The sequence below is a fragment of the Hyla sarda genome, chromosome 7 (genome assembly GCF_029499605.1).
Source record: "Hyla sarda isolate aHylSar1 chromosome 7, aHylSar1.hap1, whole genome shotgun sequence".
Classification (NCBI taxonomy): Eukaryota; Metazoa; Chordata; class Amphibia; order Anura; family Hylidae; genus Hyla; species Hyla sarda.
This window is the reverse complement of record NC_079195.1, coordinates 203864706-203887925: the sequence shown is the minus strand read 5'-3', so window position 1 is coordinate 203887925 and position 23220 is coordinate 203864706. Positions and strand designations below refer to the sequence as shown.

The 23220-nt window shown below is 43.4% G+C and overlaps 1 protein-coding gene across 1 annotated transcript in view; it reads right to left on the bottom strand.

The window, feature by feature from the left end:
• FAF1 (Fas associated factor 1) overlaps positions 1 to 23220 on the bottom strand; it is a 295823-nt gene that overhangs the window by 254270 nt on the left and 18333 nt on the right. Inside the window, exon 2 of the mRNA XM_056532377.1 lies at positions 4687 to 4755. Coding sequence (XP_056388352.1) covers positions 4687 to 4755 — 69 coding nt within the window. The remainder of the gene's footprint in view (positions 1 to 4686; positions 4756 to 23220) is intronic.

The window sequence follows — 23220 nt, the reverse complement described above, 5'->3', positions numbered from 1 at the left end:
ATGGGGACATTATATGTGAGGGGCGCACGATGGGGGCATTATATGTGAGGGGCACATGATGGGGACATTATATGTGAGGGGGCACATGATGGGGGCATTATATGTGAGGGGCGCACGATGGGGGAATTATATGTGAGGGGCACATGCGGCCCAGCCTCACTCAGCCGTTACCTCCAGTGGCCCCAGATAATTTGAGACCCCTGCTCTAGAATGATCTCTAGAAAGGTCACTGACCACACCCAGACACTTTTCCCATTCATATCAGTGGGACTAGTCTATGTCCATGAGGCTTGCCGTAAAGCATCTTCCTAAATGCTGTTTAAGGGTGCGTTCACACGCTCTTTGTTTTTGCAGGGTTTTCCGCAGCGTATTTGAAAGGGCGGGCTCTTCTCGGCTGTCCATAGCAGATTGTCTTGAGGAAAGACGGCTGCCTCCATAATATTGTACAAAAAGAATGAAAGATAAAAAAAAAATAATAATAAAACATAATAGGTTTTATTTAATTAGTATCTGTCTCAAATCCAGTGTTTCCCAACCAGCTTGTTGCAAAACTACAACTCCCAGGATGCCTAGACATGCCTAGTCATTGGCTGTCCGCGCATGCTGGAAGTTGTAGATTTGCAACAACTGGGGGCACCCTGGTTGGGAAACATTGGTCTAATCTCAGTCCAGAAATCTAGGTGATACATTAAGTGATTGTGTTAGAACTTTAAGGGGGTACTCCAGTGGAAACATTTTTTTTTTTTTGTAATCAACTGGTGCCAGAAAGTTAAAAAGATTTGTAAATGACTTCTATTAAAAAATCTTAATCCTTCCAGTACTTATTAGCGGCTGAATACTACAGAGGAAATTATTTTCTTTTTGGATTTCTTTTGTGTCACGACCACAGTGCTGGCACCTCTGTCCATTTTAGGAACTGTCCAGAGGAGCATATGTTTGCTATGGGGATTTCCTCCAGCTCTAGACAATTCCTGACATGGACAGAGGTGTCAGCAGAGAGCACTGTGGTTGTGACAGAAAATAAATCCAAAAAGAAAAGAACATCCTGTGGTTCATACAGCCGCTAATAAGTACGGAAAGGATTAAGATTTTTTTTTTAATAGGAGTAAATGTAAAAAAAGTTTTCCACTGGAGTACCCCTTTAAAGTTCTAACACAATCACTTAATGTATCACCTAGATTTCTGGACTGATTAGACCAGTGTTTAAAAGTTTTCCACCGGAGTACCCCTTTAAGAAATCGAGAAGCAAAGCTTCCTCCCACATATCACAAGACCGATGGCACCACCTATATTGGCCACACACTGAGCTCATTCACAAACCAAGACACGTGTAAAGCCTTTCACACCCAGATCACATGTTACCCCTCCACCTGGGACTCAGAGCCTTCCCAGCGTATTGTTTCTGACAGTATCTTTGCTCTAATCACTGATTAAACAGAGAACAAAAATATTAAAGGGGCACTGACAGCGACAGGAAGGAAACCGGAGCAGGGGGCTAGTAAATCATGAATTAGCTGGGAACGGAGTCTCGTGAAATAACTTAAGAGCCAGCAAACGGCAACTGTAAACTGGAATTATGAATTTAGTATTAGTGATTATAAAACTAAAAAAAAAGGGCATTTCCTCCTATAATTGTAAAACGGGGGGAAAAAAAATAATTCTGTGTATAGGGCAGTTTTTCCCAACCAGGGTACCTCCAGCTGTTGCAAAACTACAACTCCCAGCATGCCCGGACAGCCAAAGGCTGTCCGGGCATGCTGGGAGTTGTAGTTTTGCAACAGCTGGAGGCACCCTGGTTGAGAAACACTGGTACTGCACATTAGAGATGAGCAAACTTACAGTAAATTCGATTCGTCACGAACTTCTCGGCTCGGCAATTGAGGACTTTTTCTGCATAAATTAGTTCAGCTTTCAGGTGCTCCCGTGGGATGGAAAAGGTGGATACAGTCCTAGGAGACTCTTTCCTAGGACTGTATCCACCTTTTCCAGCCCACCAGAGCACCAGAAAGCTGAACTAATTTATGCAGGAAAAGTCAGCAACCGCCGAGCAGTTCGTGACGAATCAAATTTACTGTAAGTTCGCTCATCTCTACTGCACATTTTCTGCAACTGATTTTGCTACCTATTAACTTCAATGGGTAGGAAAATCAGCCTTTAAAAGATACGCAGCAAAATATGCCACATGCGAACGCACCCTAAGGCTACGTTCACACAGCAAAGTTTAAAGCGGAACTCCGCAGGAATATTCCGCTGCAGCAAAGTCCAATTGATTTTAATAGGATTCTGCTGCACTGTGCACATCGTGGAGTTTTCAGAAATCCAGATTCCAGTACCCACAGAAAGAATAGACATGTCTATTCTTTCTGTGGACTCTGCATTAGGGTACGTTCAGACGAGCGGATTTTCGCAGCGTATTTCACTGCGGATCCGCCGCTGAAGGACCTCCTATATGCTGGCTTTACATGTGCCTGCTCGGAGCGGCAATACGCCGCTACGAGGAGACACACTGCAATGTGCGAGTCGTCGCGCGCATGCGCAGTATACTCGCACATTGCAGCAGGTCATTGAGCAGGGGGAGCAGCCGCGATGTGTGCGAGTACGACCCGCACATCGTTTCGGTGTGTCTGCACGTAGCGGCGTATTGCCGCTCCGAGCAGGCACATGTAAAGCCAGCATATAGGTCCTTCAACAGCGGATCTGCAGCGTAAAATACGTTGCAAATCCACTAGTCTGAATGTACCCTTACCGTCTATGACATGTCGGATTTATGAGCGGTCTTAGCACCCACCGGAACATTAAGATTAGCGGAATCTCTGCCTGGATTTTTCAAATGGACTTTCCAACCATTTTTGGCTGTGTGAACATGGCTTTAAAGGGTTATCCAGGAATAGAAAAACAGAGCTAAGGTCTTCCAAAAACAGCACCACATCTGCTGTTTTTATTTATTTATTTATTTTTTTAAGAAAACTGTTCTGTTTTCTAATCTGGATAACTCCTTTCAGGGCAGGGTCACAGGGGGCGCATCCACAGGGTATTTCACGCTGTGGATGCACCAATGGCAGTCATAGAGGGACTGCTGAGGGAGCTCCCGGCGGAAGCTGAGTAGCTCTGTGTGTCCGCTCGTAGCGGGGGTATTCTAGCCTGCCCTTTGAAAGAAAAAAATTACTGATCAAAAATAAATGCAAGCAATTGATTGTTATGAACCCTTTCTAATTAGTCTTAAAAGGTCTGTCCTGAATTGGAAAAAAAAAAGTATCTGCTCTTACACTTACTGGTATTGCTGCTACACTTGGATTGTTGTGAGCTACAATACAAGACACAATCCATGAACAAGTAAAAAAAAAAAATGCAGACCCTACAATGTATACACAGAAACTCCATACTTACAGATTCTCAAAAAATCTGCAGCAGAAATCAGAGTTTAAAATGGATATCTTGTTGTAGTTGCTGTGATGGATTTACACGCGGATTAGACTCCTTGTAATACTGATCTGCAGCACATTCAACATTCCATGCAGATTTTTCCTTTATATGTGAATAGGATATCAAATACTCCACTTAATTGTGTTAAAGGGGACCATTCCCATTAACATACAGTGAAGATTATAGCGCAGGAAGGAGCTAAGCAGGTTGATATATGGTTTTGCAGGAAAATTCACAGAAGTTGTAATGTATTCATTTATATGCTCATTCTGGGCAGAGGAGTCCAGTGGGCAGTCCTTATCAGTGACTGATGGCTTTCCATATAGGAGTCCAGTGGGCGGTCCTAATCAGTGACTGATGGCTTTCCATATAGGAGTCCAGTGGGCGGTCCTAATCAGCGACTGATGGCTTTCCATATAGGAGTCCAGTGGGCAGTCCTTATCAGTGACTGATGGCTTTCCATATAGGAGTCCAGTGGGCGGTCCTAATCAGCGACTGATGGCTTTCCATATAGGAGTCCAGTGGGCAGTCCTTATCAGTGACTGATGGCTTTCCATATAGGAGTCCAGTGGGCAGTCCTAGTCAGCGACTGATGGCTTTCCATATAGGAGTCCAGTGGGCAGTCCTAGTCAGCGACTGATGGCTTTCCATATAGGAGTCCAGTGGGCGGTCCTAATCAGTGACTGATGGCTTTCCATATAGGAGTCCAGTGGGCGGTCCTAGTCAGTGACTGATGGCTTTTTCCCATATAGTAGTGTGATGATAGAGTCAACTGTTAATCAGTGGGTAAGACCGCCCACTGTACTCCTCTGCCTTAAATAAGCATATAAATGAATAGAACACAAGTTATACTGAATCTTTTACTACACAACTATAGTGCAGTCAGAGCCTACCCCTTCAGATCTGACACTTATCCCCTATCCTTTGGAAAACCGAATAAATACTGCTGCTTTTTATATTTTACTGCAGTATTTTTGTTTTTACTTTACAACTTTGCCAGTAGATTGTGTCAGAAATTAGGCGTCAAACTCAAGCCTTAATCCTGCCAGAATTCTTGATGTGTGAACATGGCCAAAGATGACGGAATAAAAATGGAGCGCAGATGAATTGTTAAAATGATTCCTGATTATTTTTATATACATATATATATATATATATATATATATATATATATATATATATATACACACACACACATACATACATATATATACACACACACATAAATAAATCTATCTAAAATCAAATAGTAAAGACACTTACTAATAAGTCCCAGTTGTTCTGCTCAAGCAGTGTGATAGCTTCATCTATATTCTCAATGCCGGTGCAGGCCTGCAAGAGAGGAGAAGAGAACACAAAGAGTTACAGAGCGGCAGGGTCTCTGGTTTCAGGCTGGCAGGGACATCAGGACTCTTAACTGTGTCACTTTCTCTAGCACAGCGTGGTCCAAGGTAATGTTTTACCAAACTTTGAACTACACATGAACTTTCTTCTAACCACATCCAGCATGCAGCGGACCTTGTCTGTTGTGCTGCACAATGGAAACTTTTTATTTTTTTATTTATTTTTTTTTTTTGGGCAGTTTTCACTTATCTAAAAGTCGTTTTCTATTTTTTATTTATTTTTAAATATAGCTTATTCATAGAAAAAAAAAGTTGTGCAAAGATGCAATGGAGCCCTTTTGGCACAGGAAAGTGTCCAGATGCAGATGGGCAAGATGATCCAGGAACCTAGGACCAACATAAGAGCAAAATTAAGTTAATGAGAGATGGGGCTGAGGACTGTATGTATGTGAGGCAATAGACACCTTTTAATGCTTATTTTTATTATATTTATAATAGCGGAGGGGGAAAATTCATGCACCATAGGTCTTAAATAAAATATTTTGCTTGGTTTCTCTTCTACAGCCAGTATGATTTTACATAGAACGCTGCTCTGTTCAGGGTGAAACCAGTCAGATAAGCTGCCTGATGGCTTAGGCTACGTTTACATATGTCAGCTGCTGCTCTCGGCTGTCTGGACCTGTCCGACGAGTCCAATCATCCGGCGTCTATACTGAGACGCCAGATGATTGTGAACCATCCTATTCAAATGAATGGAATCAGTTCTGGCTTCAATTTCTCTCCATTTTTTGCATCGCCGGAGGGAAAAGAAATGGACGACGGACATGAAATGTAAAGGGGGCCTTACTCTTCATCACAACTCTATTCTCTCAAACCATCTTCTTAATTTTATGACTATGTTTAAGGAGAACTCCAGCGAAAATTAACTCATCCCTTATTCACAGGACAGCGGTAAATAGTTGATCACTTGGGGGGGTCCGACCCCGGCTCTCTCAATGATGAGCATGTGATGTCTACCGGTAGACTACAAACACTCCATTCATTTCTATGGGAGTGCCTATGATGCTAGAGTGCTGTACCTGGGTCTTTTGGGCCCTCCCATAGAAATTAATAGAGCAGCATGCACTTCTCACTGAGCGTCGGGTCCCATCCCAGATATCGCGGGGGGTCCCAGCAGTCGGCAAAAACATTTTTTTATGACATATTAGAACGGTTAAAGGGGTACTCCGCTGGAAAACATTTTATTTTACATCAACTGGTGCCAGAAAGTTAAAAAGATTTGTTAATTACTCCTACAAAAAAAAATCTTAACCCCTTAAGGACCAGGGGGTATTCCGTTTTTGCACTTTCGTTTTTTTCCTCCTTACTTTAAAAAAATCATAACCCTTTCAATTTTGCACCTTAAAATCCATATGATTGCTTATTTTTTGCGCCACCAATTCTACTTTGTTATGACATCAGTCCTTTTACCCCAAAATCTACGGTGAAACGGAAAAAAAATCATTGTGAGACAGAATTGGAAAAAAAAAACGCCATTTTGTAAATTTTGGGGGCTTCTGTTTCTACACAGTAAATTTTTCAGTAAAAATGACACCTTCTCTTTATTCTGTAGGTCCATAGGGTTAGAATGATACCCTACTTATATCGGTTTGATTTTGTCGTACTTCTGGAAAAAAGCATAACTTCGTGCAGGAAAATGTATACGTTTAAAATTGTCATTTTCTGACCCCTATAACTTTTTTATTTTACCGCGTATGGGTCGGTATGAGGGCTCATTTTTTGCGCCGTGATCTGAAGTTTTTAGCAGTACCATTTTTGTATTGATCAGACTTGTTCAGATCCTGAACAGCTCCCTGAGCTAACCAGCATGGTTTTACTTTCACTTTAGACGCAGCGTTCAACTTTGAACGCCACGTCTAAACAGTTAATAGCGCGCAGCACCGCAATCACTGCCGCGCGCTATTAGCCACCTAAAGGGGTACGTATTCCCGTAGAAAACTTTATTTATTTAATTTAAATCAACTGGTGCCAGAAAGTTGAACAGATTTGTAAATTACTTCTATTAAAAAATCTTAATCCTTCCAGTACTTTTAGGGGCTATTTACTACAGAGGAAATGCTTTACTTTTTCGATTTCTCTGATGTCATGACCACAGTGCTCTCTGTTGACCTCTGCTGTCCATTTTAGGAACTGTCCAGAGCAGCATATGTTTGCTATGGGGATTTCTCCTGCTCTGGACAGTTCCTAAAATGGCCAGCAGAGGTCAGCAGAGAGCACTGTGGACATGACATCAGAGAAATCTAAAAAGCAAAGCATTTCCTCTGTACTATATAGCCCCTTAAAAGTACTGGAAGGATTAAGATTGTTTAATAGAAGTAATTTACAAATCTGTATAACTTTCTGGCACCAGTTAATTTAAAAAAAATATTTTTCCACGGGAGTACCCCTTTAAGAGTCTCCATACTATCCAGAACATAATCCTGTCTGGCTGCAGCATCATTTTTGTCCCAGCTGAAGCACAGGCTGGAACTAAGTCCACAAAGTGGGGGCAGGACTAGCACTCCTCTGTGCTCACTCCTGTCCTGTCTAAAAACAGAGAGAAGAGGGTTATAGAGCAGCTTGCAGTGATTGGATGAAGAGACCCAGCACAGCAGACTCAGGGAGGAAGTGAATGCATAGTGAGCTCAGAATGTAAAGCGCTACACAATGCTAGTCCACATCTCCATGCCCCCTGACAAAGCGCAACATCTTTCGTTGTGGTAGGTGTACATGGGTCTGGCCTTACACATGGCTTACAAACGTTGCTTGTTTCCCCTTTAGGCCTTTTTAGCTTTTCTTACATTGTTTAGTGTTTCTGGGATTAGGATATTCTCATGCAGTACATCTTCCTTCCGCTAACTGTTTGCTATTATCTCCTGGTCCCGTGTTTTAGGACCTAGCCCTTGTATACTTTCCACTGTGTGTGCTGGTACCATTTATGTGAATGTTTGTCTTGTTTTTATGCCTTTTTCATGTCAATTAAGATCATTTTGTTTTATCCAATTTTGTTATGCTGCCTTCTTTGGGGTTTTAAGTGTCTAGTGCAGAAGCACAAAGACAGTAAGTAAAGATATTCACATTTACAAATTTACAAAATGGAAGCCACATCAAAATCTTAAATGGGCACTATCATTAAAACAACGTTTTGATATTGTACTCCTTATGCTAAATAAAAAAATCTTTCTAATATACTTTGTTTTAAAAAAAAATTAAGTTTTATATGCTTTGTGTTTAAAAAAGCTGACTCCCAACCTGGTCTCCCATCTCTTGCACAGACTTTGGACTACTGCTGGCCTGGCAGAAGTCCAAAAACCGGAAATGCGGTCTGGAGTGGTGAGCAGGGCTGTGGAGTCAGTAGATAAATGTTCCGACTCCGGAGTTTTCTGTACTTCCAACTCCGACTCCTCTGCATTAATATGTGAATGTATTTTATACATTCCTTGAAGTAAAGATACATGTCATTACCACAGGACTACTGGCTGGGAAGCCAACAGTCTACTGTATTGAACAGTTTGTGTGCTGATCTGCTGCTGAAGATAGGGCAGTGGGAGGATCCAGGAAGGGGCATTTATTATAAAACATGATTTCCCTAGTAGAATCCCATAGTCAAGTTTAAAGGGGTACTCCGCCCCTAGACATCTTATCCCCTATCCTTTGGATAAGATGTCAGATCGCCAGGGTCCCACTGCTGGGGACCCCCGGGATCGCCACTGCGGCACCGCGCTTTCATTACTACACAGAGAGAGTTCGCTCTGTGCGTAATGATGGGCGATACAGGGGATGGAGCAGCGTGACGTCATGGCCCGCCCCCTTAATGCAAGTCTATGGCAGGGGGAGTGTCGACCCCCACGCCCCTTCCCATAGACTTGTATTGAGGGGGCGGGCCGTGACATCATGAGGGGCGGAGCCGTGATGTAACGATGCTCCGGCCCCTGTATCTCCCGTCACTACACACAGAGCGAACTCGCTCTGTGCAGTAATGAGCGCGCAGTGCCGCAGCGCCTATCCCGGGGGTCCCCAGCAGCGGGACCCCGGCGATCTGACATCTTATCCTTATCCCAGTTCGCTCTGTGCGTAATAACGGGCGATACAGGGGCCGGAGTATCGCTACATCACGGCTCCGCCCCTCATGATGTCTAGGGGCGGAGTACCCCTTTAAGCTAACAATCGAGTTTACAAGTTTTTATAGCCTTAGCTGAATGGCAGCAGTTTTTCCAATGGTTTACAGCTTCAGTCTTGAACTATTGACCCTCCATTCCCTTCACTTATACAAGTGTCTCTAGTCCTGCAAAAAACATATTTCCTTAATTCCTCATCAGTGAGAGGCTAGGTTACCCATGGGTTCCCTGTAACAGCAGAACATAACACTATGGAAAGGATAAGTATTGCCGCTCCTAATTGTGCGTTGGGTGCCATGTAGTGAAGCACATGAAAAGCATGCTTCTTCACAGTCACTTAACGTGTTTGTTTTGTGGTTACATGAGGCACAGCATGCATTGGTCTTTATTCTCATAGTAGAGAATTCATTAATTATAACTTTTTGTGAATTGGGACATTTAAACTTGCTTTTTTTTTTTTATTATTCCAATCGAAATTTAGTAGGAGTCGGAGTCGGTGCATTGTTTGCCGACTCCAGGTACCCAAAATTTCGTCCGACTCCTCGACTCCGAATCTGACTCCACAGCCCTGGTGCTGAGGGGTCGGTGTGCAGCCTTAGCCAATCATAGCTCATCTCACACTGAACTGCTCTGAGCTGTGTGTAGCAGAGTGAGGGAGGAAGTTCTCACCTGTATGGCTTCAGATGATGTCACACCTGCTAGGGAACACCCCTTCCCAGTCTGTGAATCTGACTGAGACTGAGCAGAAAATACAGAGCAATATCAAGGTAGAAAACAAACAAACAAACAAAAAAAATAATAATAATAATAATAATAATAAAGGCAGGGGGTGGTTTATCGTGATGGGGCAGTGAACTGGGAGGATTATAACATTTAACATGATCATGAGAGATACTCTTTAAAATGTTACAGTCGACATTTATTTAGGATACCTTTCTATTATTTTCAGGCAGAAATGTCCCAAAAACTGAGAAAAACACAGACTGCCAAAAGCTGAAAACAAAAGGAGCAGTGTGTGCAGACCCAGCGCTGTCTCCGAGACGAGCAGCCAATGCAGCTTATCACCGACAGAAAGGAGAAAAAAAATAATCCTCATGGGGTTTACAAGAAGCGAGTCATGACCAGAGACCTAGAGCCCTCCCCTCTAAACCACAGGAGATCAAGGCCCCGAGCGATCACAGGGGTCCCTCCAAATAGTATATCTGACACTTTATGTGAAAAGGCAGACGAGCACTGGCGACAATGACTGTCTCTTATTACAAGCTGTAGTTACCCTTTCCATACCACATGGTGGCGACATGCACAACGAGCACAAACTAAAAACTGGCATTATCTTTAGAAACGGGAACGGGGTTCGTAAACTTTGGATATTGTGCACCATGGGTCTTTAAATAGACTGTCCTAAGGTTGTGTGTGGTTTAACAGCTTGGGTCTATTCACTTCAATGGAGCCCAGCAGCAATGCCACTCACAACCTGCGGATAAAGTTTTTTGAAGATATGAGCTTTGTATTTTATTCCTGAGATGAGGCTAGAAATGGAGGACATCCACCGAGAGTAAAACAAATAGTCCTGGAGAGATCTGTATACAGTACATATTGATCAGTGCTCGCCAAACTGTGGACCCTTGGCATGCTGGAAGTTGTAGTTTTGCAACAGCTGGAGGCTCATTGGTTGGGGAACACTTAACATTTAACACACGAGGCAAGGAGACCTCATGTGCTAGAACAGTCTTTCCCAAACAGAGTGCCTCCAGCTGTTGCAAAACTACAACTCCCAGCAGGAGTTGTAGTTTTGCAACAGCTGGAGGCACACTGTTTGGGAAAACTGTGCTAGAGTCACTGGGTGACGTGCCATCGTGATGCCTCAACACACTGTCACGTTGTTTAACTGTGCCAGAAGGGTTTACATATGATAACCTAAATTTACATACATAGACTCACTGTGCCCTGACTGAAAGAGAAAAAAATATTCTACTCTGTCGTCTTCTCTAATATTTTAGCTTCCAAAAGGAGTCAAAATCTATCTAGTGGGAAGGAATCCCGTCAGTGCACTTTCATGCTCTTACATATCATTTTGCTATATTCCCAAAAGGCCAGAACTTCAGTACCATATATACTCGAGTAGAAGCCGACCCGTATATAAGCCGAGGACCCTAATTTCACCCCAAAAACCTAGGAAACCGTATTGACTCGAGTATAAGCCTAGGGTGGGAAATACATCACATTTCTCTCTCCCCCCCCCCCATCATCCAAACCCCCTATCATCACCATCCCCGTCATCATCCAGACCCCCCCCCACCCAGTCATCATCCAGACCCCTTAGTCATCATCATCCAGACCCCCCCCTGTCATCATCCAGACCCCCTGTCATCATCCAGACCCCCTGTCATCATCCAGACCCCCTGTCATCATCCAGACCCCCTTTCATCATCCAGACCCCCTTTCATCATCCAGACCCCCCCCCCCGTCATCATCCAGACCCATTGTCATCATTCCCCCAACATCATCACCGCCCCGTCATCATCCAGACCCACCCTGTCATCACCCCCCCCCTGTCTTCATTCAGACCCCCCCCCCCTTTCATTGTCTACTCACCTCCCCAATTGTTGCTCTCTCAGTCCATTCCTGTTGCCTAGTAGCTGCAGGGACTTTCCGCATACCGGAGGGGAGGGAGAGTCGGTCCTGGCTGTCCATCTTCACCGGGAGGCCCTCTTTTCTGCTCTGGGCCGGCCCCGGACTAGTGACGCTGCATTGACACCGCCGGCGCAGGGATGTCAGTGCGCAGCAGACATCCATGATGTCAGGGGCGGAGAAGAGGGCCTCCCAGTGAAGATGGACAGCCCAGAAAGGCTTACTTTCCCCACCGGAATGCTGACGGTCCCTGCAGCGAAGATGGATGGCCGCACTCTGCTGACCTCTGCTGTCCATTTTTGGAACTATCCAGAGAAGCATATGTTTGCTATGGGGATTTTCTCCAGTTCCTAAAATGGACAGCAGAAGTCAGCAGAGAGCACTGTGGACTCAGGACATCACAGGAAATGCATTTCTTTTTGGATTTCACTTTAGTATGCAGCCCCTAAAAAGTACTGGAAGGATTAAGATTTTTTAATAGAAGTGATTTACAAATCTGTTTAACTTTCTGGCACCAGTTGATTTAAAAAAATTTTAAAAAAGTTTTCCACGGTAGTACCCCTTTAAAAGGACACTGCCAATTTTCATTTTTGCATCTTCGTTTTTTTCCTCCTCGCCTTTTAAAAGACCATAACTCTTATTTAACCATCCACCGAATCATGAGGGATTGTTTTTTGCCTGATCAATTGTACTTTATAATGACAAATTTCATTTGTCCATAAAATGTATGGCACAACTAACATAATAAAATATTATTCAGGGGGGGGGGGGGGGAGGATTGAAAAGAAAACTGCAAATTTGCCACTTTTGAGGGGTTTTATTTTTATACAGTGCATTTTACGGTAAAACATTATTTTTTTATTTTTTTTTAGTTAGCTGTACGCTCCAGAGGAAGTTCTTTTCTTATTAAATTTCCTTTCTGTCTTACCACAGTGCTCTCTGCTGACACCTCTGTCCGTGTCAGGAACTGTCCAGAGCAGAAGAGGTTTTCTATGGGGATTTGGTCCTACTCTGGACAGTTCCTAAAAATGGACAGAGGTGTCAGCAGAGAGCACTGTGGTCAGACAGAAAGGAAATTCCAAAAAGAAAAGAACCTCCTGTGGAGCATACAGCAGCTGATAAGTACTGGAAGGATTAAGATTTTATAATAGAAGTAATTGACAAATCTGTTTAACTTTCTGGCACCAGTTGATTTAAAAAAAAAAAACATTTTTTTTTTTTTTTTTTTACAGGGGAGTACCCCTTTAAGATCCAGAAAAGACCTGTAACGCAATAGACGGATTGGGTAAGTACATTACATGAAGCTTAGTCATGGTTTTTAAAGGAGTTTTCATTTGGCACCATGTGCAATGGAGTCATGCTTCAGTCTGGCAGCCCAGATTCACATAGGTGTTACACTGGAATGCCACAGGACGAGTCGCTGGCACTCTCTTGGCACACCCTCTGCATTTACCAACCCAAAAACTACTCTGCAACGTTATAGGTTGGGAGGATTTATTTTGTTAATAACAGAGAGGAATGTGGTTTGATGGAGTAAAGTTACATTCATTAAATGAGTCTACGGTGCAAACAAAGCACGTCACCGCCGGAATCTAGAAAACAGTTTCCAAAAAAATGACTCAGTGCTTGCTCTACAGTCACCTCTACATGACCCACTTAATGTAGGAGGAGGACATTAGGCACATTTATTCCAAATAGGAAAAGGAGGATAAGCAGCAGCCAGACATCTCCTGCGACGCTTATCTCTCCATCAGTAATGTTCAAATCTATGGCCTTGTTCACATCCCGTTTTCTCCCCTGTCTCTAGCCTATAACCTAAAAAAAGCTCCCAGTGTATGTGTCAGTGTTTTCCAAACAGGGCGCCTCCAGCTGTTGCAAAACTACAACTCCCAGCATGCCTGGACAGCCTTCGGCTGTCCAGCCATGCTGGGAGTTGTAGTTTTCCAACAGATGGACGCACACTGTTTGGGAAATACTGGTATATGTTAAAGGGGTACTCCCGTTGAAAACATTTTTTATATTTTTATTTTTTAAATCAACTGTTGCCAGAAAGTTACAGATTTGTAAATGACTTCTATTAAACAAAAATCTTAATCCTTCCAGTACTTATTAGCAGCTGTATACTACAGAGGAAATGCTTTTCTTTTTGGATTTCTCTTCTGTCACGAGCACAGTGCTCTCTGCTGACCTCTGCTGTCCATTTTAGGAACTGTCCAGAGCAGCATATGTTTGCTATGGGGATTTTCTCCTGCTCTGGACAATTCCTAAAATGGACAGAGATGTCAGCAGAGAGCACTGTGGTCATGAGAGAAGAGAAATGCAAAAAGAAAAGCATTTCCTCTGTAGTATACAGCCGCTAATAAGTACTGGAAGGATTAAGATTTTTGAATAGAAGTAATTTACAAATCTGTTTAACTTTCTGGCACCAGTTAATAAAAAAAAAAAAAAAGTTTTCCACCGGAGTACCCATTTAAAGGGAGTCTACCACCAGTTTTGCCGAAGGCTGTCCGGGCATGCTGGTTGTTGAAGTTTTGCAACAGCTGGAGGCACACTGTTTGGAAAACACTGGTATATGTTGAAGGGAGTCTACCACCAGTTTTGGTGAAATTAACCTCCTAGTATTGCTTAAAATTAACCCGCTGGTATTGCTGATGTTACTATGTAATACATGTTACCTTTAAAGGGGTACTCCCATGGAATTTATTTTTTATTTTATTTTTTTTGTTAAATGAACTGGTGCCAGAAAGTTAAACAGATTTGTAAGTTACTTCAATTAAAAAATCTTAATCCTTCCAATACTTTTTAGCAGCTGTATGCTAAAGAGGAATTATTTTTAATTTTCATTTATTTTTTTGTCTTGTCCACAGTGCTCTCTGCTGACACCTGATGCCCGTATCAGGAAATGTCCAGAGCAGGAGAAAATCCTCATAGCAAACCTATGCAACTCTGGACAGTTCCTGACACAGACAGAGGTGTCAGCAGAGAGCACTGTGGTCAAGACAAAAAATAAATTCAAAAGTAAAGAATTTCCTCTGTAGCATACAGCGGCTAAAAAGTTCTGGAAGGGTAAAGATTTTTTAATAGAAGTAATTTACAAATCTGTTTAACTTTCTGGCACCAGTTCATTTAAAAAAAAAATATATAAAAAAAAAAAAGTTTCCCGCCGGAGTACCTCTTTAACATCTTGTATGCGCTGCGTCATTGTCCAGGGAAATGTTTTTTATTCAGTACACAATTGAGTTCTCTGGGTGGGTGCATTGGGGGGGGGTGGAACTGTATGTCTCGGATCACCGATATGCCTGCCTGTACCCCTCCTATCACCTCCTTCGCATTTTTCTAGGTCAGACGTGGCAATGGTTACATTCACACGTGTATTTTGCTGTAGAGTTTCTCCGGCAGATACCGTATTTGTGTGTAAACGTATCCTATAGGAGGAGATGGAAGGAGTCCGTACACGCATAGCGGTGCTCCAAGAAATAGTCACGCCCCAAGTGCGCCAAAGAGATAAATTGCATATTACATACAAAAAAGTTTTTCCAGGCGACCATGCAGCAGATAAGGAACTAAAGGAAGCGTTTATTACACAATAATGTCCTCTGTTAATTTTGCCCAAACTGGGGATGGGTTCCTTTTTTTAAACAAGTGGGGTGATGGATGGGTGAGGAATCCATCACAGGCCTCAGTCACCTACAGACTGTCATGGTGTTTGACAGATTTGTTTACATTTTTTATTACGGTGCCTCACTAAATGCCTAAGGGTCTGTAGTTTTGCTGTGTTAATGAATCCTTAGAGAATAAACTCTATAAATGGGCACTGTCAGTATCAAACAACATTTTATATATTGTACATCTTTGCAAAACATTCACCTTTCTAATATACTTAATAAAAAATAGACCACTAGGGGTCCCCATATCCCCCAGAATATAATACTGTTCGGCTGCAGCATCATCTTTGTCCAAGCTGAAGCACAGGCTGAGACAAAGTCTGGTAAGTGAGGGAAGGACACGCACTCCTGTCCTGTCTGAAAACAGAGAGGAGGGGATTACAGAGCAGCCTGCAGTGATTGGATGAAGAGACCCAGCACAGCAGACTCAGGGAGGAAGTGAATGAATCGTGAGTGAGGGTGGGCTCAGAGCTTGCCTCCAACATGCCCCTTCCTAAGCAGCTGATGTCAGAATGAGGGAGCAGCAGAACAGAGGGATCTGAGAGTCAAATACAGAAGCTAGACACAAAGAAAAGCATCTGAATGACCTAGTGAGTAACCTATATAGGGTACTGTCAGGCCCAAGGCCTGATTATAGGATCATACATGTGTATTATAATTGTATTTGTGTATAATCTAAGGCATGGGTGAGGGTTCATTAGGACTGTGTATTTGTTATTGTGTATTCCAGCTTTATTGGGGGGGGGGGAGGCTCTGTCTGCCTGTGTTATGCCTCCTTTGAAGTCAGGCACTCTAGCCATCATAAAACAAACTAAGATAAGGGACCAGGAAAGAGGGCGTATTGGCTGGACCGATAGGGTGTGATGGTGACAGGTACGCGTTAATAAATTGTATGAGTTTTTAAAAGGAAACAGAAACACAAGGTAGGAAAAGGCATTCAACAACCAACTTCCCACATTCTACGTTACGTACATTTTAACAGAACCAAAAAGCTTGCCCAAGAAACTATGACAAACTAGAGGACGTTCTCAATTAAAAGTAAAAGATAATTCCTACCTGATCCCACAAGTAGTCCCATATTTTATGTTGTTGGAAGCCAGTCAATGGGCATACATGAAACAATATCCCCATTATGTAATATGGTCTCCCCCTCTCGAAGCTGGTTGTAGCTGCCAGATTGTTGATGTAAAAAAATGTTGGGCAAACAGCATAGCACCGCAAATTACGCAATTTCTGTAACCAACATAGCTAGCAGTTCTGAGCCGCTTAGCCAACTCCCGTTATTTACTATGAGTTACAAAAACAGCTTAAAGGGGCACTCCGCTGCTCAGCATTTTGAACAAACTGTTCCGAACGCTGGAGCTGGCGCAGGGAGCACGTGACATCATAGCCCCACCCCCTCATGCCATCACACCATGCCCTCTCCCATAGACTTGCATTGAGGGGGCAGGGTGTGACGGCATGAGGGGGCGGGGCTATGATGTCACATGCTCCCGGCTCCAGCGTTCGGAACAGTTTGACCAAAACGCTGAGCAGCGGAATACCCCTTTAAGCTGTTTATGTAACTCTCATAGTGACATCACGAGGAGCGTGGCTGTGACATCACTACCCCCCGCAACCCACACTTAGCGTTCAGAACAAAATGTTCCGAACACTGAGGCAGTGGAGTACCCCTTTAAAGTTAGTCGTATGCAGTGGTAATGAATTTATCAACTTGGACTTTTTGTGAAAAGGCACTTAACCACCAAAAAGTCACTAAACTACACCAGCCCAGACTTAGCTTTTTGGTGTATATGAAAAGTGAAATTTCAGAAACTGTTTACCTGCACAAAATGGGTCAAATGCTCTGCGACCATTTAATAAATTTGGTGTCCCGCCTCGGGCGGTGATAGGTTGAGCGCACTGTCATGTAAGAAGCCGGGTTCTTACATGACAGTGAGCTCAACCTATCACCGGCCGAGGCGGGACATCGCTGTGGCCGGTGATAGGCTGAAGGCTCTGTGACGTTCCGTCCCCAGACCGGACCAAAGGGAGGTGAGTTAAAGTTTATTTTATCTTTTGCAGCCCGGGCACAGGAATACAGCATACAGTATAGAGTTCCAGTGCCTGCGGCCCACAACAAACAGGACGACGAGGAGGGCAGCGCTTGCGGGTGATGTGATTAGTTCCCCGATAGGGCTGACAATTAATTGGGGGGGGGGAGGGGGGAGAAACAGAACAGCACTCAAGGGTCACATATGATTAGTTCCCCGATGTGAGGACAGCGCAGCGCTGGGTTGATAATTCATTCATTCCTGAGGGGGAGGGGCCCAACCGGTATTGCGGTATGGGAAAAATTAATATCGGGCAGGACAAAAATTTTCGGTATGAACCGGTATACCGCCCAGCACTAGAACAGTGTGAAAACGAAACCCTCCAAAATGTGCAAAATTGTGGTTTTCATTCAAATTTCCTCCCTAAAAAGTAAATTGTTTGGGGTTCGCCATACATTTTATGGTAAAATGAGAGGTTTCATTACAAAAGTACAATTGGTCACACAAAAAACAAGCCCTTATATGGGTCTGTAGATGGAAATATAAGAGTTATGGATTTTAGAAGGTGAGGAGGGAAAAAGCGCAAAAATAAAATTGTCCTGGTCCTTAAGGTTAAAATGGGCTTGGTCCCTAAGGGGTAAAGGACGGGAGCATTTTTTGCACATTTGACCACTGTCACTTTAAGCATTAATAACTCTGGGATGTTTTAACTAATGAATTTGATCCAGAGAATATTTTTTCGTGACATATTCTACTTTAACATAGTGGTAAATTTTCGCCGATACTTTCATCATTTCTTGGTGAAAAATTCTAAAATTTCATGAAAAATTTTAAAATTTTGCATTTTCTTTTACTTTGAAGCTCTCTAATAGTAAGAGAAATTGACATACCAAATAAATTGTCACATTAGGAAACATTTAGGGGCATGTCACATTTAGGAAACCCCTATGGTGTAATAACAGGCCCCCAAAAAAACCACATGGCATACTTTTGGAAACTACACCCCTCAAAGAATGTAACAAGGGGTACAGTGAGCCTTAACACCACACGGGTGTTTGACAACTTTGTTAAAGTTGGACGTGTAAATGAATTTTTTTTTTTTTTTTTTTTTTATCACTAAAATGCAGTTTTTTCCCCAAATTTTACATTTTTACAAGGGGTAATAGGAGAAAATGCCCCCCAAAATTTGTAACCCCATCTCTTCTGAGTATGGAAATACCCCATGTGTGGACGTCAAGTGCTCTGCGGGCAAACTACAATGCTCAGAAGATAAGGAGTCACATTTGGCTTTTGGAAAGCAAATTTTTCTGACAACGGCTGTCCGGGCATGCTGGGAGTTGTAGTTTTGCAACATTTGTAGGTCCACAGTTTGGAGACCACGGTTTTATACACACACACACACACACACACACACACACACAAGACTGTGCACACTGGTCTTCCCAGTACAGGGTCGGGGTGACTCTTAATATGATGAGCTGTTCTTAGCCCATACTGGTGTAGGGGGCTTTATTGGTGGCGTATACGGACAGCCGCTGGAGGGGACTGGAATTCCCATGGGCGTACAGGTACTCCCTTGGTCCTTCAATTAAAGGGCTACTCCGTTGGAAAACAATCTTTTTCTAATCAACTGGTGCCACAATGTTAAACAGATTTGTAAATTACTACTATTAAATCTTAATCCTTCCAGTACTTAACTGCTGTATACTACAGAGGATAGTATAATTCTTTCCAGTCTGACCACACCGCTCTCTGCTGACACCTCTGTCCGTGTCAGGAACTGTCCAGAGCAGGATAGGTTTTCTATGGGGATTTGCTCCTGCTATGGACAGTTCCTGACATGGACAGAGCTGTCCGCAGAGAGCACTGTGGTCAGACAGAAAAGAGCAAAATTTACTTCCTCTGTAGTATACAGGAGCTGATAAGTTCTGGAAGGATTAAGATTTTTTTAATAGAAGTAATTTACAAATATTTTTTACTTCCTGGAATAAGTTGATTTGAAAAAAAATAAAAATAACTTTTTTCCACCGGAGTACCCCTTTAACAACCCAATGTAACAGGGCGGACGCTGTGATCTACTGTGTATTTGGAGACTTTTTTGCCGTTATAAGCAGATTGTACACAACATCTGGAAGGAGTTTACTGGGGAGCTGGCAATGATGGAGGTGAATCAGAATAGGAGTTGCAGGTGCGGAGGATATTTTTGGTCTCTTCTGTGTACAGCTCCTTATGAAATATTTACTCACTGCAAAACCTAAAACACATGTGTTACGTACTGTGACGTCTATAAATATAACCGGCGGAAGAGCTGCCGGAAGCGCGGGCTGACAACTTTCTCTTTCTGCACGCCCGCGACGTATAGGGCAGACAATGGAATTTCCAGTGGGATGTTGTAGAATAAACTTTTCTTGGGTCATTAATCCGGCTGCTCCTAATAATATCCTTTATTGCCAAGCAGAACAACCGGCGCAGCGTTAATAGGAGATCATACATTTTTATAATTCGGACATTTACACACGCGGCAATATCACATGTTTATTTTTATTTACACTGTTTTCTTTTTTTTTTTTTTTTTTTTTTTATGGGAAAAGGGGGTGATTCAAACTTTTATTAGGGAAGGGGTTAAATGATCTTTATTTACTTTTTTTTTTCGACTTTTTTTTTGGCAATGTTATAGCTCCTATAGGAGGCTATAACACTGCACACACTGATCTTTTACATTGATCAATGGTGTCTCATAGGAAACCATTGATCAATGATTCTGCCGCTTGACTGCTCATGCCTGGATCTCAGGCACTGAGCAGTCATTCAGCGATTGGACAACAGGAGGCAGGTAAGAGGACCCTCCTGCTGTCCTACAGCTGTTCGGGATGCCACAATTTCGCCGCGGTGATCCCGAACCGCCCCCTGAGCTAACTGGCATTCGTTTACTTTCACTTTAGACGCGGCGTTCAACTTTGAACACCGCGTCTAAAGGGTTAATAGCGCACGGCATCGCGATCAGTGCCGAGCGCTATTAGCCACAGGTCCCGGCCGTTGTTAGAGGCCAGGCGTGGCCCCGCGTTATAGAAAGGGAGTGGGTGAAGGGCGTACAGGTACGCCCTCAGTCCCCAACAGGTTAAATAGAAGTAATTTACAAATCTGTTTAACTTTCTGTTTACCACTGGAGTACCCCTTTAAAGCATACCTGTCATATTACAGAAAAAAATAATGCTTCTATGAGTTACGCAATGGGGGTCAAGCAGATGTGTCACATGTCTTTATGTGTCTAGCTTTGTATTTGGCTCACAAATCCCTATGTTCTGCTGCATTCTCATTGTCATCCACTGCACAGGAAGGGGCGTGTCCAAGGCAAGCACTAAGCCCACCCTCACTCACCATGAATTCTCTTCCTATTAGAGTTTGCTGTGCTGGGTCTCTTCATCCAATCACTGCAGGCTGCTCTGTAACCCCCTCCTCTCTGTTTTCATGCTGCAGTCTGATAGACAGGACAGGAGTGAGCACAGATGAGTGCAAGCCCCGCCATGACTTCCAGGACTCTGTCCCAGCCTGTACTCTAGATGGGACAAAGATGATGGCGCAGCCAGGAAAGATTATGTTCCGAATGGTGACCCCAAGTGGGCTTTATTTTATTTTTTTATTTTTTTTTAAACAAGCCATTATTTCTATAAAAATAGGAGAGAACATTTAATAAAGTACATCACAAAGGTTAATGTTTTGCCAAGATCTACAACATATAAAAAGTTTTGGAATATGACAGTGCCCATTTAAGCATAAAACAAAGTGAGTATAGTGAGAATTAGGCCTTAGAATCCACAGTACCACTGCTTTGTAACACTAAAGCCTGTTACACATATTAGATACCCATCACAATCCAACAAATTGAGGGACACAATGGTGGGATAGATCAGATTTTATCTTGCTTAATCCAATGTTTACAAGGAAGAGGGGCACACCACAAAAAAAATAAAAATAAATAAAAAAAACAGTCACGCACAGGTAATAAAGAGAAAAAAAAATAGAGATATATATCTATTACTATAAACCCTGCATCCACGGTTTAAAAGGTTATCCGTTTTTTTTGTGTTCATGTCCATTCTGTCCCTTATTAAAAAAAAAAAAATTAAAAAAACCTTTACTTACCTCCTGCACTCCATTGGTGCCTCCGTTATCCTCCTCCCGGCCTCCGGTGCGATCCTCTTTCTGGTGCCAGTGGTTGATACGTCACAGTGCAGCTCAGCGAATTGCTGGCCACAGAAGTGTCCCACCTTGTCCATTGATTTATTGAACAGCCGTGTGAAGTATTGGGTTCAGAGTCCTGGTCTTCTTCCTGGTGCTTGGGATCAATATGTCCCATTTCTGCTCAGCCAATCACTGGTTGAGGTGGGGACACTTCTGCAGTCAGAGATTCACTAAGCTGCACTGTGACGAATCAATCACCAGGAGTAGGATCGCATAGGGGAACGCAGCAGTGATACCGGAGGAACCGGGGGCGCATGAGAGGTAACTAAAGGGAGAGCCACACCTTCCACCGGCTAAAGCCTTTAAATTGAAAACTGGCAGCCAGTTCACCCACAATATACTGGGTGATAGTGTGGGTGAACTGGGGTCCAACGAGGGGTCACTTACTTTAGTGTGTGCCCTGGCCGCTAAGGTCTCTCCTCCCTCCCCCCCCACCCCCCGGTAAAGTTCTGTCTGTTCTCTCTGTAGTAGCGCTTTGGAGGCGGTACCACGGTGTCCATATTTCTTTGGGTCCCGGAGGAAGGGGCCTAGGCCCGCCCCCGTGGTTTGCATATTCATTTTACATGCTCCCGAAGCGCAGCACTCTGTTCGCTTGAAGATTTTACACAGCTCTCACATCCTGATGACATGAGAGCTGTGCACCACCAGAGAGCGCTCTACGCAGTGTAATTGGGCATGCGACGGGCCCTTGCTACTCCTGACTTCTGGAGGGCCTGGGGCATGTGAAAAAAAATGAATATGCAAACCACAGGGGCAGGCTTAGGCCCCTTCCTCCGGGACCCAAAGAAATATGGACGCCGGTAGGACAGCCTCCAAAGCGCTACTAAAGAGAGGACAAACAACTTTAGCGGGGGAGAACTCAGCGGCCAGGGCACACACTAAAGTAAGTGACCCCCTCGATGGACTCCAGTTCACCCACACTATCACCCAGTATATTGGGGTTTAGTGTGGGTGAACTGGCTGACAGTTTTACTTTAAGAGAGAGAACAGGAAATGAGTTTCAAATTGAAGTCAAGATTAAAGGGGTACTCTGCTGCTCAGCGTTTGGAACAAAACTGTTCCGAACGCTGGAGCCGGGAGCTCGTTACGCCCCGCCCCCTCAATACAAGTCTATGGGAGGGGGCGGGACAGCAGTCACGCCCCCTCCCATATACTTGCATTGAGGGAGCAGGTGTGACGCCATGAGGGGGTGAGGCTATGAAGTCACGAGCTCCCAGCACCGGCTCCAGCGGTCGGAACAGCTTGTTCCAAACACTGAGCAGCGGAGTACCCCTTTAAGGATTATATATCCAACAAGTGAGCACTTTCTTGGCTTTGCACAACCAGACAAAGTCAATATATTGGGGAGCTTTTATCATTGTTTCTGCACAATTTATTTATTTTTTTTATATGTTTTGAGTGTTTTCCTGGCTTGAAAAACAGTTTTTTCTGCAGTTTGCAGTCAGTCATTTTGGTATTTTTGGACTTTGAGATGGTCGTGGCTCAGTGTACGCTGATAGATTCATCGTACTTATCATCTGCATAAAAGTAATTTTTGCGCAAAGTTCATTGTTGTGGATTTTCCCCATTGCACATCCTTTTAAAAATTCATGTAATTTATTACGTTGTATTTACAGTTTCTTAAAATCAGACACACAAAATCTTGCTGAAGAGACTGCGCAAATTTGCACACAAATGATAAATTGCACCCGCTGTTATCAAGGTGTTCGGCGCGGTAGTGAACACG